Source organism: Vanessa cardui, chromosome 24 (assembly GCF_905220365.1).
Source record: "Vanessa cardui chromosome 24, ilVanCard2.1, whole genome shotgun sequence".
Taxonomy (NCBI): domain Eukaryota; kingdom Metazoa; phylum Arthropoda; class Insecta; order Lepidoptera; family Nymphalidae; genus Vanessa; species Vanessa cardui.
In genome coordinates, this window is record NC_061146.1 from 6,700,371 (window position 1) to 6,716,199 (window position 15,829).

General features: G+C 32.9%; 1 protein-coding gene across 3 annotated transcripts in view; it reads left to right on the forward strand.

Annotated features, from left to right (window-relative positions):
- LOC124540300 (RNA-binding protein fusilli) overlaps positions 1-15,829 on the forward strand; it is a 121,604-nt gene that overhangs the window by 44,352 nt on the left and 61,423 nt on the right. For all 3 annotated transcript variants that reach the window (XR_006967130.1, XM_047117779.1, XM_047117777.1), the window contains exon 2: positions 10,869-10,961. Coding sequence is in view for 2 of the 3 variants with exons in the window: in XM_047117779.1 (XP_046973735.1) it covers positions 10,869-10,961 (93 nt within the window). In the remaining variant the exon portion in view is untranslated. The remainder of the gene's footprint in view (positions 1-10,868; positions 10,962-15,829) is intronic.

Consider the following 15,829-nt stretch of genomic DNA (forward strand, 5'->3'; position numbering starts at 1 on the left):
AATTAAATTCTATCTTTTCCTGCAATTCTAATGGTCTTAATTTTGTACATATAAATGCGCAAAGCATTCCGGCACATTACTCTGATTTTCTCGCATCATTTAGCAACGTGCAGGTCGACGGTATCCTTGTTTCTGAGTCTTGGTTAAAACCTTCTCTTCCTTCGACTCTTTACACTTTACCGGATTTCACTCTAATTCGTAATGACAGAGTTTCTCAGAGAGGGGGAGGTGTTTGCATTTTCTTACGAAATAATATATCCTTTCGGTTAATACAACAATCATCAAACCTTTCCCCTAACATCCTTGAATACCTCTTCATAGAAATTTCTTCCCATCACACTAAACTCCTTTTAGGGGTCCTCTATTGTCCTTCCTTAAATATTAATTATTTTAACACCTTTGAAGACCTTCTTGTGAAACTTTCACCTTCTTATGAACATGTGATCATAATGGGTGATCTTAACACTTGTCTCGTGAAAAATGATCACAGAGCGACAAATCTAAAATCTATCGTGTCTTCTTTTAATTATACTATCCTTCCTCTCTCAGAAACTCATTTTTCACCTAATTGTACTCCGTCTCTTCTTGATGTCATTATTGTCTCCAACCCTCACAGTGTGTCAGCTCATGGTCAGCTGACAGCTCCTTTCTCCTTCCATGATTTACTCTTCGTTAGCTATAAACTCTCCTTCTCAAAGCGCAAGACCAAAACAATTTTAAGACGCAATATGAAAAATATAAATATTGCAAATTTATGTTATGACGCCAATAGTATTGACTGGAATAATGTGTATGCGTTTACGAATGTTGACGATAAGGTGGCCTATTTTAACGAATCTTTGACAAAATTGTATGACAAGCACGCTCCAATTAGGAAAATTAAGGTAAAACATCTACCCGCACCTTGGCTTACTCAAAATATTAAAAATATGATGGCAAAACGTGATAAAGCCAAGAGAGTCTCTAAAAGGGAACCTACTGACCTCAATATTGCGACGTACAAAAAATTGCGAAATCTCTGCAATAGGATGTGTAGAGATGCTAAACGCCGTTTCATCCACTCCTCCATCGATAAACTGACCACTTCACAAATGTGGAGATTTTTTAACTCCTTAGGCGTGGGTAATCCCTCAAAATCTTCTCAACATTCATTTGATTTGAATTCTCTAAATAAACATTTTTCTACTCCCCCTTTAACAATTTCAGCCTCTACGAAGGCTGAAACATTGTTAAAGATGGCGAACGCCATCACGCCTGATTGTATTCCTTTTAATTTTCATACAGTCACAGAGAGCGAAGTCAAGAGAAGCATCCTGTCTATCACTTCCAAGGCGGTTGGTAATGACAACATTAGTCGGGATATGTTAATACCTGTCCTTGACTCTTTAAACCCTGTTATTACTCACATTATAAACTTTTCCTTTGAATCCAATACCTTTCCAACAGTTTGGAAGTTAGCACACGTGATTCCTTTACCTAAAATATCAAATCCCTCTTCATTTTCACAATTTCGTCCCATCTCTATTTTGCCTATCCTATCAAAAATCCTTGAAGACGTTGTACGTAAGCAAATGTCAGAATTCCTAACACATAATCATCTCCTTAGTCCGTTTCAATCCGGTTTCCGTTCCGGTCACAGTACTTCCACCGCACTGCTTAAAGTCACTGAAGACATTCGCTTTGCTATGGACAAAAGAGAGTTTACTATTCTCATTTTGCTCGATTTTAGCAATGCCTTTAATTCAGTCGACTTTGATGTATTGCTTGGTATCCTTCGCTCACTTAACTTTGCTCAGCCTGTGATTGATTGGTTCGAATCTTATCTTCGTGGTCGTCGGCAGATGGTAAAGTCTGATGAGGCTTCCTCGGACTGGGCTGATCTCTCTGCTGGCGTTCCGCAAGGCGGCGTACTTTCTCCTCTTCTGTTTTCAATCTTCATTAATGAAATTACCAAAGTTATTTCTTCTCACTACCATCTCTATGCAGACGATTTACAACTTTATAGACACGCCACCTTATCAAATCTGTGTTCGACCATACATGATATCAATTATGATCTTGCAAAAATTAAGAACTGGGCTGCATCCTTTGGGCTTCTTGTTAATCCCTTGAAGTCGAAGGCATTGATAATAGGTACCAGACAGTTACGTAGCAAGATTAATTGGGATATTGTACCATCAATTGTCTATGGTGGAACTAAAATTGCATATAGTGACCAAGCTTGTAATCTGGGGCTAGTTATAGATTGCAATTTATCATGGAGAGCTCAGGTTAACGAAGTCAGTAAACGTGTCCATTTCTCTCTGCATTCTCTAAAACGTTTGCAGAACTTCCTTCCTTTCAAAACAAAAATTTTACTTGCACAATCCCTTCTTCTTCCCATCCTGGACTACGCTGATGTTTGCTATCTTGATGCGAATGATGAGCTGCTTGACAAACTAGATAGACTTCAAAATTTGTGCATTCGTTTCATTTACGGTCTGCACAAATTTGATCACATTTCTCAATATCGACGTCAGTTAAAGTGGCTTCCTATCCGACTTCGCCGGAGCTTGCACATTTTATCGCTTCTTTTTAAAATATTAAAACATGGTAGCCCTGATTACCTACATGAGCGTTTTCTGTTCTGTCCTGCTCGTGAAAGACCAGTACGCGCATGTGTGGCGTCGAAAACTCTTGAGGTACCATTTTTTAATACTACTTCCTATGGTAACTCGTTTTCCGTTGTTGCCGCTCGCCTATGGAACTCTCTTCCCGATAATATTTTCTATAATAATGTTACAATAAATTCGTTTAAAATCAGAGTCAAGCAACACTTTCTTTCCACTTAAGTTTAATTTATTTTATATGTATGTATTTATATATATATTTTTTTTTGTATCTATGTACGTTGAATGTATATATATGTATATAATAATAATATATATGTGTATATGTATATATATAGGTATATATTAATGTATTTATTTGTATTTAGTGTGTAATATATTAATTTATCGTTAAGTCTACTTGAATTTTATAATATAAAACTAATTGATATTGTACCTACACCATAAATCTGTACTACAAATAATTTCCACTAGATTCAGGGTTTCTGGAAGAGATCTCTTGTTAGAGATAAGTTATCCCTATGTACACATTTTTCTTGTATATAATTCTCTGTATATTCTGTTGGTACATAAATAAATAAATAAATAAAAAACACAATTACATTGTACTATATATTTATCAAGATGACAATGCGTTATTTTTTCTTATCGACAATTTGGTACATTTTCACACTATCAAACGATGAAGGTACTATGCGCGAAAACTTCTAGAGATGGCAAAATGCACCAAGTCAATAAAGATATCGTCGTCGAATCCAATGAGGACTTCACCAATAGTAAGATACTTGGTGGTAGGGCTTTGTGCAAGCACGTCTGGGTAGGTACCACCCACTCATCAGTTATTTTACCGCCAAATAACAGTACTCAGTATTGTTGTGTTCCGGTTTGAAGGGTGAGTGAGCAAGTGTAACCACGGGCACAAGGGACATAGCATCTTAGTTCCCAAGGTTGGTGGCTCATTGACGATGTAACGAATAGTTAATATTTCTTACAGCGTCATTGTCTATAGTGATGGTGACCACTTATCATCAGGTGGCCCATATGCGCGTCCGCCAACCTATAACATATAGAAAAAAAATTAGAAGTTAATTTAAATTATGGAAGACTTTTCTTTAAAAAAAACTGTATTTCAGGTGCTAAATACGTAAGTTATAGATTTTTTTGTAACCTGGATCACCTTTGCAAATTTCATATATTTATGTATATTTAATTGAGTATTTGCGACGTTATAGTGTTACCATCAAACAAAATGACTTTCATATTTATAATATCAGTTCGAATGCACCAAAGGAAAACAGGCCAATGGAAAATTGATAATAAAAAAAAGCGCACTAAGTTCGACTAGTAAAGTGTGCCAACACAAATAAAAATATTATTTTGATATAAAATCTGTACATACAAATAATAAAATTGGAGTCTGTTTGTAATGTTAAAATAGCCCTTTTTACTCAATATGTATACACGGTACATATGTATACCAAAGTAACATTTTTTTACAATTTTTTCTGTCACTATTCCGGCTAATCTCTGGAACGGCTGGACCGATTTTGATGGGACTTTCACTGGCAGATAACTGATATAATAAGGAGTAACTTAGGCTACAATAATATTCTTTGTTGTTAAATTCAAACGCGTACAAGGTCTACTTGGTGGTAGAGCTTTGTGCAAGCCCGTCTGGGTAGGTACCACCCACTCACCAGTTATTCTACTGCCTAATAACAGTACTCAGTATTGTTGTGTTCCGGTTTGAAGGGTGAGTGAGCCAGTGTAACTACACGCAAAAGGGACATAACATCTTAGTTCCGAAGGTTGGTGGCACATTGACGATGTAATAGTTAATATTTCTTACAGCGTCATTGTCTATGGGTGATGGTGACCACTTACCATCAGATGGCCCAAATTCTCGTCCGCCAACCTATACCATAAAAAAGGTCGCGTGCACAGTCAATGTATATATCGGGTTATAATGAGTTAGTCAAGTGCGAATCGTTAAGAGCGAGCACGGCTCACGGACGCGTCGGCTTTATCAGATAAAAATTTATTAATATGAGAATATTATTGTGTTTTATCTGATTAGATAACCTAACAGGATTTACTATTTATTCTTATACGAATACACGCTGAAGTGATTTCTTTATTTTTTTATTTTCGTATGTATTTTTGGTACAGATTAAAAATTATAATGTGTTCAAAATAACACAAATAGTAATTTATCATTTACAACAACAACAACAACAACAACAACAGCCTGTAAATTCCCACTGCTGGGCTAAAGGTTGCTGCTCCTCTCCCTTTGAGGAGAAGGTTTGGAACATATTCCACCACGCTGTTCCAATGCGGGTTGGTGGAATACACATGTGGCAGAATTTCTATGAAATTTGTCACATGCAGGTTTCCTCACGATGTTTTCCTTCACAGCTGAGCACGAGATGAATTATAAAGACAAATGAAGCACATGAAACAGTGGTGCTTGCCTGGGTTTGAACCCGCAATCATCGGTTAAGATGCATGAGTTCTAATCACTGGGCCATCTTGACTCTTATTATTTATTTAAACATAAACATAGTTATAACGATAAATACATAAATGTAGTGAACTAGTTAGCTAAGGGTCAATTCCACAAATAATAAAGATATTTGAATTTCAATTTAAACTATTAATCAAAAAAATAAACCTGAGATTAATCATAAGTTAAGAGTAATTCTACTTATTTATAACAATTACTTATATACATTCTAATTCAACTTCGAACCGCAACTGGCTCGTGTTTGTAGAATTGGTATTACTTGGTTTGGTAGTCTGGGTTGGTACCAATCATTCATCAGACTTTCTTCTGCCAATGAGAGTATTCTGTATTGTTCTGATTTAGGTAGTGACTACAGTGATTACAGCCACAAAGGTCATAACACCGTAGTTCCCGAAATCATTGGCGATGTAAGGAATGATTAATATTTACAGCGCCATTGTCTATAGACCAGTGGTGACCACTTACTTAGTATAAAAAAAATGATAGTTTGGTCATTTCTGTATTATATTATACGTATGGATTTATTTATAGTTATATGTGTATTATTATGTTTTATATGCTATATTATATGTATATAATTTGTCAAAATTGTTGAACTTCATCCCAAGTTTGTTTTACAACTATTACTCTGACCAAACATTGCCTGGAAGAGATTGCTGTTTTAGCCATAAGATCATTGTGGCAACAATGCAACTTTTTAAATATTAATCCTTGGGTATAAATAATAATACTTGGTGGTAGGGCTTTGTGCAAACCCGTCTGGGTAGGTACCACCCACTCATCAGTTATTCTACCGCCAAAAAACAGTACTCAGTATTGTTGTGTTCCGGTTTGAAGGGTGAGTATGCCAGTGTAACTACAGGCACAAGGGACATAACATCTTAGTTCCCAAGGTTGGTGGCATTGATGATGTAAGGAATAGTTAATATTTCTTACAGCTTCATTGTCTATGGGTGATGGTGACCACTTACCATCTCGTCCGCCAACCTATACAAAAAAGAAAATTAAAAAAAGAGCAGTTGGTGCAATAAAGCATAAATAAATAAATAGGTAGAATACTGAACGGCAACTATTACGTTTCGATTCAATTGCGATAAACTGTCGAATAGGGGGCCTGGCATTTGAACCCATAATCACCAGCTTCATACCCAAGAAACTAGACGTGCAATAAAAACTAGTAAAAAACATGTCTGCGTAGTATGTATTTATCTGGTAATTGATTGCTAAGATGCAATAAATAACACCCGAAGTCAAATCAGTGTAGCATAGTGGCTGGGCGGGACCATCGCGTGCTCGAGCGCATTCATTTCCTACGATACACTGGAATTACTTGAAAATTGCGAAACGTAACGAGGCCAGGTTACCGAGAGGTGTAATTTAACAATAACAAAAGTCTAGTCTCGATGTTTCCTGTAACTTAGCGCGGTAATGCCGCACTTAGCATTGAACTCTAACCTCAGCGACTGAAGGGTATCTGTTATAAATACGAAAGTATTTACGTCTGTCTGTGACGTTTCGAAAATTAAGTTAAATATATTAGTTAAAATTTGAACGCAGGCTAATTTTACTAATTTAAAAGTCTATGATGTTTTAGAGTTTGGATAACTTCGTCATTTCCGAATAGCCCAGGACTTATGAGATCAATTATAATAAAATCAAAATATATTTTCATCGAACAAACTACCATTTTAGTTATCGACATATTATATTTTAACATAATACCAAAGTTTCAATAACAATCTAATACAGCCTGTAAATTTCCCACTGCTGAGCTAAGGCCTCATCTCCTTTTATGGAAAAGTTTTTGAGCATACTCCACCACGCTACTTCAATGCGGGCTGGTGGATTAAAATGGCAGAATTTAGATGAAATTAAGCATATGTAGGTTTCACACAGTGATTTCTTTCACCACTGAGCACCAGATGAATTATAAATACAGTGTAATTGAAAATTCAGTGATGCTTGCCTGGGTTTGAACCCGCAGTCATCAGTGAAGATGTACGCGTTCTAACCACGGGACTATCTCGGTTTGTTTTCAATACTTTATTTATAATAAAATTGTATAACAGACTTAGTATATTAATTATAATAAACTATGCAAATGTACAGAGTTAGCATTGGCACGCAAGACTTGGGCCTCGGATTGAAAGGCCCGGGACGCGAGGCTATTAAATATGCAAAAGTAACCAATTTTGCTTACTTACCTTACAATATATGTGAACCTAAATACATATATGCTTAGAATTAAATTGTACAGCATTGGTAACACATATACATGTATGTATATACCTTCTATACGTGTATATGTGTGTATAACTGAACTTCTTGAATGTTGAACACATTTCGAGGATATTTTTTGTGTCGATTTAATCAACACAAAAAATAGATCGTAAAGTAAATGAAAATTCTAATTTCATCCGGATGAAACCGGGATGGTAATGCTAATACTAGTGTGTATTTAATTATTCATATAGTCAAACTATGTCAAAATTAATTCTGAAGCTACCATTGGTTAGGAATTTATGGATCAGAATGCCTACCTACCTATTTCTTGCCAATAGATGATAGTTTTTTGAATATTTTTTTCTATTTTATCAAAAAGTACCAGGGCACTATGAATGAGGCAGAAAATGATAAGGCGCGTTGTATAGGTGCCTGTTTGATTTATTGATTTACTAGGCAGTAATTAGAGATTCCATAACTATTGTCATTTGTCAATTAAGTAACTATTGTCATTTGTCAAGAAGTAAAATTTTTCTTGACAAATGAATTCCTGCCACCATTCCACGCGGTCAAGATTTATACAGTAACTAATTTTAGTTCATATTTGTTATATATTTAAAGCATTTAATTTTATTAATTCTTATGTTAATAAAATAATAGTCAAAGGTAAAAAGAAGTAAAAGGATAGTTGTTAGTAAGTATAGCAAAAACTAATAAAGGCGCGTTGTATATGTGACCGTTTGATTTATTTTAGAAGTACCAGGGCAGTATAAGTGCGGTAGAAGTCAATAAGATCGCTTTATATAGCAAGCCTATTTTATTTATTTATTAATAATGCAAAACTGTATACATGTCACTACAGAATGGTGTCCCAATTCCAATATTTAAAATATCTATCTATCTATGTTGTATAAGATATATTATTCCAGGCAGTAATTATTGTTGATTTCACTCAGGCTGCAAGAAAACAAAAATGTATTGATGTTAATAGACAAGAATTAGAGCATTCAAGAACGATTGCTTGTCAATGAGTACCAGGGTAGCATGAATGAGGCAGAAACGAGTACTAGGTACTCGTATGAAGTGTGTCGAGTTAGCTTTAAGAACCCGTCAGTGATACCTAGAGAGCTAGCTATTAATTAAACAGTTAATTTACATTGCAACATTCTTAACATACTTCTCGGGCATACGAGTAATTTTTTAATTCAAAGATCCGCTCTCCATTATAGAGAATTTTAATTAAACATCGATTATTATTTATTTCCTTCAATACACAGCTTAGTTTAAAAATAAATATAATATTTATTTTGAATAATTTTTCATGTTTCAAAGTTACAAGGCAATTTACCGTGATTAAAGTAATATTTCATGCAAATTAATTAATTCGTGTTTTAAAAATAAACTGTATATCAATGTGACCTAAGGTATTTATAATTTAAATTAAACAAATAAATTAATATTGTTGTTGAACGGTATTGTCATTTATTTTGCTTTAAGATTTATAACAATTTGTTCATTAACCATATGGTCATATTTTGAAAGGGATCGAATACAAAATTCCATGTAATTCATATGTATTTTTAACAAAAAAATTGAATGATATTCTTATTCAAAACAGTTAATCTAAAAAAAGTACAATTCAAAAATAATTCCTAACTTCAAAATTTATAGAAGATACTTAGTTAAAAATCGTACCGTAAATGAATCGTGGCTGTTTAAATTATTGCTTTTCATTACACCGTATTAATAAATTAAAAAAAAAAAAACCTAAGAAATATAATCTATTTCGTATTTTTTCTGTGTTCTCACGCACACTAAGAACTCTTGTAAGCACGTCACTCATCCTTATGCACGCCGATAGTAATAATTACACTATTGTAACATTCTGTTCCAAATTTAAATAAATTTAGAATTCGAACGTCATAACATGCAACTAATATAAAATTTATTTTCAACAGCTTGATATTTTTTCATACTGTATCTGGATCCAAATGCTGAGTTAACATTAATTATTATGCCTAATTATAAAAATAAAGAAGGAACAGCCAATTTTTATACTTAAAAGGAATAAAAATGTCATTAACGTTAAAGATGCACATTAAAAACTTTTTATTTAAATTAAAATAAAAGATTTAAAAAAAAAATAACTGCATAAATATGAATACGCATATGCAAATTGTTAAGACCTTCAATTATGCTTATGCTATAAAAAAAAATAAGCTGCGTTTATATAATTACTGCGTTATTAAAAATAAAGGTACCTTCCTACGTAAGTTTTTATATTTATATTATTTTTTATCAAGGCAACATTTTTTTATATAATGACCAAGTTACCAACATAATATTCGTTGAAATCGAAGGCTTTACGGCGACGAACGTTTTCCCGCCATTGTCACCACCGTTGACATTTGACCGGCGCATGCGCAATGCGTGTCGCGACCTATTACGTACCTCGTTTTACATACAATAGCTAAAGAAAAACGCTGTGGGGCAATACAAAGGAAATCGGTTGAAATTTTTGTCTTTTTGTTATTATTAAATCTATTCTAGTTTAACTATTCGTTACAGAATATTTTTTAATCAATTAATTTAAAGTATGTTGTCACAAGCTTAAGATTCAATTGGATAGATAAATAGTAACATTATTAATTTAAAGAAGTATTTCTATTATTAGTAAAAAAAAACTTGTGTAAATAAAACCCAAAAAAGTGGATCTTGTTATAAATTAACAAGCTATGCTCAATTAAACTTCAATAAACTAAAAATATCAACAAGCCAATAATATCTACAATCGGCCATGTTGTTTTCAATTGACACCATCATCCGATTGGTCGTTCCCGCGCATGCGCAGTGGCTGCTATCTGATTCGTCGAACGGAACTGAAATTAGAAACGAGTGAGATCCAATTCCACTGAAGATCGTTTTAATGAAATAGGTTATGGTTTAAAACGTACCATTAATGGACTAATAATCATAGGTATTAATTGAAATTCTTAGATTTGACATAAATAGTTTTTAAATAATTTAATGCCACTGACATATATTTATGGAGCCATCAGTTTGCCTTACAGTAAAAATAAAAAAAAATATATATTTCAATACCAGCCTAAGATACTTTTCCTTACATATATACATATATTGTACATTTTATAAATAGTATGAAACATTAGGTTTGAGCTTTTAAGTCTTCCAAAGTATTTTTAACCACTGAACGGATTTTGATGCGATTTTCACAGAGCTAATGAGGAAGTTTCGTAATATATAAATACTTTAGCTATGACGGTGTTATATTAAAAAAAAAATGTTTTCGTACGATCACATGCCTGTTTACCCACATACCAAACTGACCCCAAAGAGAATATAACAGAAATAAAGATCATTCTAGATCTTAAAAGGGCAACTAAGACTATATACCTGGTACCTGTAAATACATAAAAGCACACAATCTCTAAACAGACACACAATAATAATTAAGTAATGTATATTTAAAGCTTTTTTAATTGTTAAAGGTTATTGGAGAAAGAGAATACGCAGTTCGACCGACGAGACGGCCGTCAGAGGAGCTGCAAACTGGTCAGCCATTGGACATTGTGGTACAACAAGTGAGTATCATAGGCATAATCTTATTATATATATTGCAATTGAATATCTATGTGTTATTTAGCTATATAAGACTAGCGCTTGCCCGCGGTTCTTTTCGTGGAAGTTAAATATATTAACGGATAAGCTAAAACCGTAACGTAACATCGTTAATTTAAGACCTCTTTGTATACCACATTGGTGTATTTCACAGCTTGAGGTAGAATATCCAGAAACGTATTAATAAGTATATATTCATTTCTAATCAGTAATCTAAAAATAAAGATGTTTGTTCATCATCCTCCAGCCCTTGTCCCAATTTTATTTGGGATCGGCGTAGTATGTCTTCTTCCATACTTTTCTGTCAGGAGTCGTTTCAAAAGTATCATTATTTGTAACCGTATCCTATTTCACAGAATCCATCGATCGTTTCTTTGGTCGTCCTTTACCTCTATATCCATCACATCTATGCTCAAGAACTTCCTAACAATATGTTCCTCATTCCTCTTAAAGATTTATTTTCCTTACTTAAAAACGACGGATTTCCATACAAAATTTCAACATCAATTTCACCTCCTTAGAGTTTTAAAAACTCCTTAGTGTCTACTCAATAAAACGGTCCTATTCACCAAATTTCATAACCCTAACCTTAACAGTTGACAGTTATAAGCATAGAATAAATGCACACTATGATCGATTTTCTCGTTTCCTTAAACTCTGAATGGAAGTTACCTGGAAGAGATCCGCGTAACCGGTAAGTGTCTTGTAAGCCTCATAGTTAAACTATTTTCCTCTTATTATAGTCTTGTATGCTACGTGCATTAAAGAAACCATAAAATCCATTACAAATGCATCCTATAGAAGAGGCCTTCTGCATCAATACAATTCAGATTATATATATAACTAGTGGTCGCCAGCGGCTTCGCTCGCGTTTTAAATGTTTGTTTAAAAAAGTAACCTATATCCTTCTTTGAAGTTTATATTTGCTTCATACCAAATATCATAAAATTCGGATCAAGTTCAGAGTTGGTAGTGAAAGAACGACAGTCAGACAGACAGAGTTACTTTCACATATGTAATATTAGCATAGATAACATAATTTGAATCCAGGATATAAATCAACTATATAGTAAACATTTTGGAACAAAGAGGTCTTATATTTGTGTACACATGTAAGTGTACATAATATCATCGTTTTAAATGTAACAGTATTTCTAACAAGAAATAAACTTGGAACCGCGATCGTTAAGATCCAACCCTTCCATCCACTGTGCCATCACTTTTATATATTAACACTGAAAATAATTAAATAACTTTGTATGTAAATTATTTATTTTTTTATGCAGTTATAATTATGCACGCGCAAATGAAAACTGTTTTGTCCTTGAATTGTTTATAATATAATAATAAAAAAAAATGTTGCGTTGTATGTAAAAGATTATAACTGAGTTAATAATCAATACTAATACTCAGAACTCATTTCAATAAGATATATATTTATATTTACTTAAGGCGGTGTTGCCTTCATAAATAAACGTTTATATGTTGATATCATTTATAATAATATAAATGCTACAGTAAATGTCTGTCTGCTTCGCTCTCACCCCTAAACTATTGGACCGATTTTAATGAAATTTGGGATATCAATGGTCTAGAGGTAATCACATACATCAATATAATATTTTAAGTTAGTTTGTATATATATTCATATTTTCTACGAGCGCAAAGCCACGGGTAAAATATAGTTATGAATAAAGTTTGTGTGACATAAATTGGTTATAAAAATATTTCAAATACTATGCATAGGTATGTTTAGAGTAAAATTATTCATCATAATTAGCTTTCCTTCATGTATGTATTTATGTCAAATATATTAAATAGATTTTGGAGGGAAAATTTTGCTTTGCAAATCGAAAATAATATATATTTCAAGCTACTTGAACACTTTTTGTTATTCTATTTAGCGATGCTAGTTTCAAAGTGATACATACATACAATCATATATATACATTTTACTTTTAAAGAAAATCGGAAAAATATCCTTATTCCTTTTACATATTATATTCATATATGTTTGTCTGTGGCAATTTACCTCAAAATTTATCAACACGAAGATATATACCTTCTTCGGAAATACGCCTTTTATTACGGAGAAGCTTCGGCTGATTTCTATAGGCTATTACATAGCGATATGTGAAGTGTAAATGTAGAACATTAATGGTTCTACCTTTACATTTAATGTAATCTTAATTTAAAGGTATTTGAGGTAGGATTAGTAGGTAGGCAATTTAAAAGTAGTATTATATTAAATATATATACTATATGATATGATAATTATATAAGTATATGGCCCTACAATCGTAGACAGCCAAGCCACGCGTGTCTGGATAGGTATCATCCATACCCAATTATTTTGAAAGATGAGTAAGTTAGGGTAACCACAGTTAGAAGGGATAAAACAGATAAGTTCCCGAGGTTAGCTCATTGGGGTGATGTAAGGAATGGGTAATGTTACTAACAGCGTCAGTGTTACCAATTGCCCCCCCCCCCATTAGTCCGTCTCCTAATCACTGATATAAAAGTAGAAAGTTCTGAGGTAACAAAAATAAAAAAATAACCGTCGAATTGAGAAGTCGGTTAAAAAGAAATGCAAATCACTGCGTTTATTCTGTTCTCAATGATGTGCGACATAAAAATTCCCCTTACTATGTATTACACCATAAAACAACAATGTATGCATGTAATAAATAATAATTATAAATCAATTTCAAAATGAACTTTGACACTTACATGCATAAACCACACATGCGCTGTGAGACAATTTTAACTATCATTAAACGAGACATTGTTTCCACTGGCACAAAACATGCTATAAGTCAGGTGCTACGTAAAAAAGTAAAGTAACAGCCTGTATATATCTTCAACTGCTGGGCTAAGGCCTCCTCTCTCATTAAGGAGAGGGTTTTGAACATATTCCACCACGCTGGTCCAATGCGGGTTGGTGGAATGCATATGTGGCAGAATTTCGATGAAATTATAAACATGCAGGTTTTCAGGCAGGTCACGATGGTTTCCTTCACCGCCAAGTACGGTATGAATTATAAACACAAATTAAGCACATATATAAAGTGGTGCTTGCCTGGGTTTGAACCCGAAATAATCGGTTAAGATGCACGCGTTCTAACCACTGGGTTGATACCCATAAGCGCAAAAACTATCAAAACCGTATTACATAACAAAATAATTTATATCCCTATATACCATACAATAAAATATAAGGTATATTAACAAACAAAAGGACGAGTTTTATTATACATAGAATACATTATATTATAAATATTTTGAATTGTCCAAAAATGTTATGTGCCAAAAAAGCCAACCTGTTGTGTTTGATAAAAACTTATACATATATTGAATATTATAAAATTAATTATACATAATTATGGTTATTAAAACATTTAACATTGAGGCCTGAATCAAAACATTCATGTAATACATATTTAACGTATATATATTATTTTGTAAATACGGTCAGCAAAAAAAATGATTACCATTATAAAAAACAATAAAAACAGTTTTTTTACAAAAAATCCGTGGGCAGTGATTCTCCCATGTAAATGTAATGTTTAAATTGAAACTTTTGTTGCTATCCGTAGTACTTTGTATAGATGTGACTTGCGTCAAATGACATAAAAATATTCACTAGACTCTGCGTCACTAAACTATATTTAGATGGGAAATAGTCGTTTCGAAACGAAGTCTTGACACAATGACACAGCAGATACATCAGTATAAATATTTTTATACTAACCGTACCTTTTTATCAAAACATTATTAATTCTTTTGGAGGCTGTACATTATTAAGCACGTGTTAGTTAATAGATAGATTAGTTTCAAAATAATTATAGTAATTTATTTGATGTTCATAAATTTAAGAATAATTACATAGATATTGTATGTGGTGGTCACTGGTCACATAATCTATCGACATATATAATTACTAGGGATGGGCCGAAATTTGTTTTTCATTTTTTATATTCGAATTTTTGACACTTTTGGCTGAAATTCTGTAAAAATGTCGAAATTGATGATTGTTTGATGATCGATATTGTTCTGATCAGTATCTAAGAGGTTATTAATTAATATTAATGTTATTAATTAATATCAAATTGTAAGTTAAGCTTTAGTTGTCTTTACTGTATTAAGATAAGTGCGGGCACTAAATCAAGATATTTCTTAGTACTTTGGGTCATGGGATTGACCATAGGAATATATCCTAAATCTGGGATATGTCTTGGATTTATGTTATGCGATCAAGATTATGTAATTTTGAATAAAATTTGAAGGAATTATGAGCCTTGACTAATTACGAAATTGTGTCGCTTTTATTATTGACGATAAAAGAAAAAATTAAAACGTTAACAAGAACAAGTAAATCGTTCCTTATTACACGTTTATTTATGAGAAAGTTTAAAACTGATTTCATTTCGATCGCGATACAAGTTACAACGCTATGTTTTGCCCCACATGTGTATGGGTTGAGAATATCGTTGCGAAAAAAAAAAAAATATTACAAACTTTCGAAACCTTATAATTATCTGTTGAAAATCAAAATGCGAGTGCAACGGTCGCTCATTACGTAAAAAAGTGCTCCACTTTTTTTCTTAAAACCTTCATTATCTCGAATCAGGACAGTCAGGTTTCTAACTGTTCATGAAAAAACCTGTAAGGAAATCGACCGGTCGTTTTAAAGGCGCCATCTTGGACGAGTGTTTTAACTTTTTCGTTCTTAACAGCCAGATATATTTACCAAGAAATTTATGATAAATTTGTTTTTAATGGCTTTTAAAAACGTACTTGTAAAATATTCTATTCATTAATATATATTTCA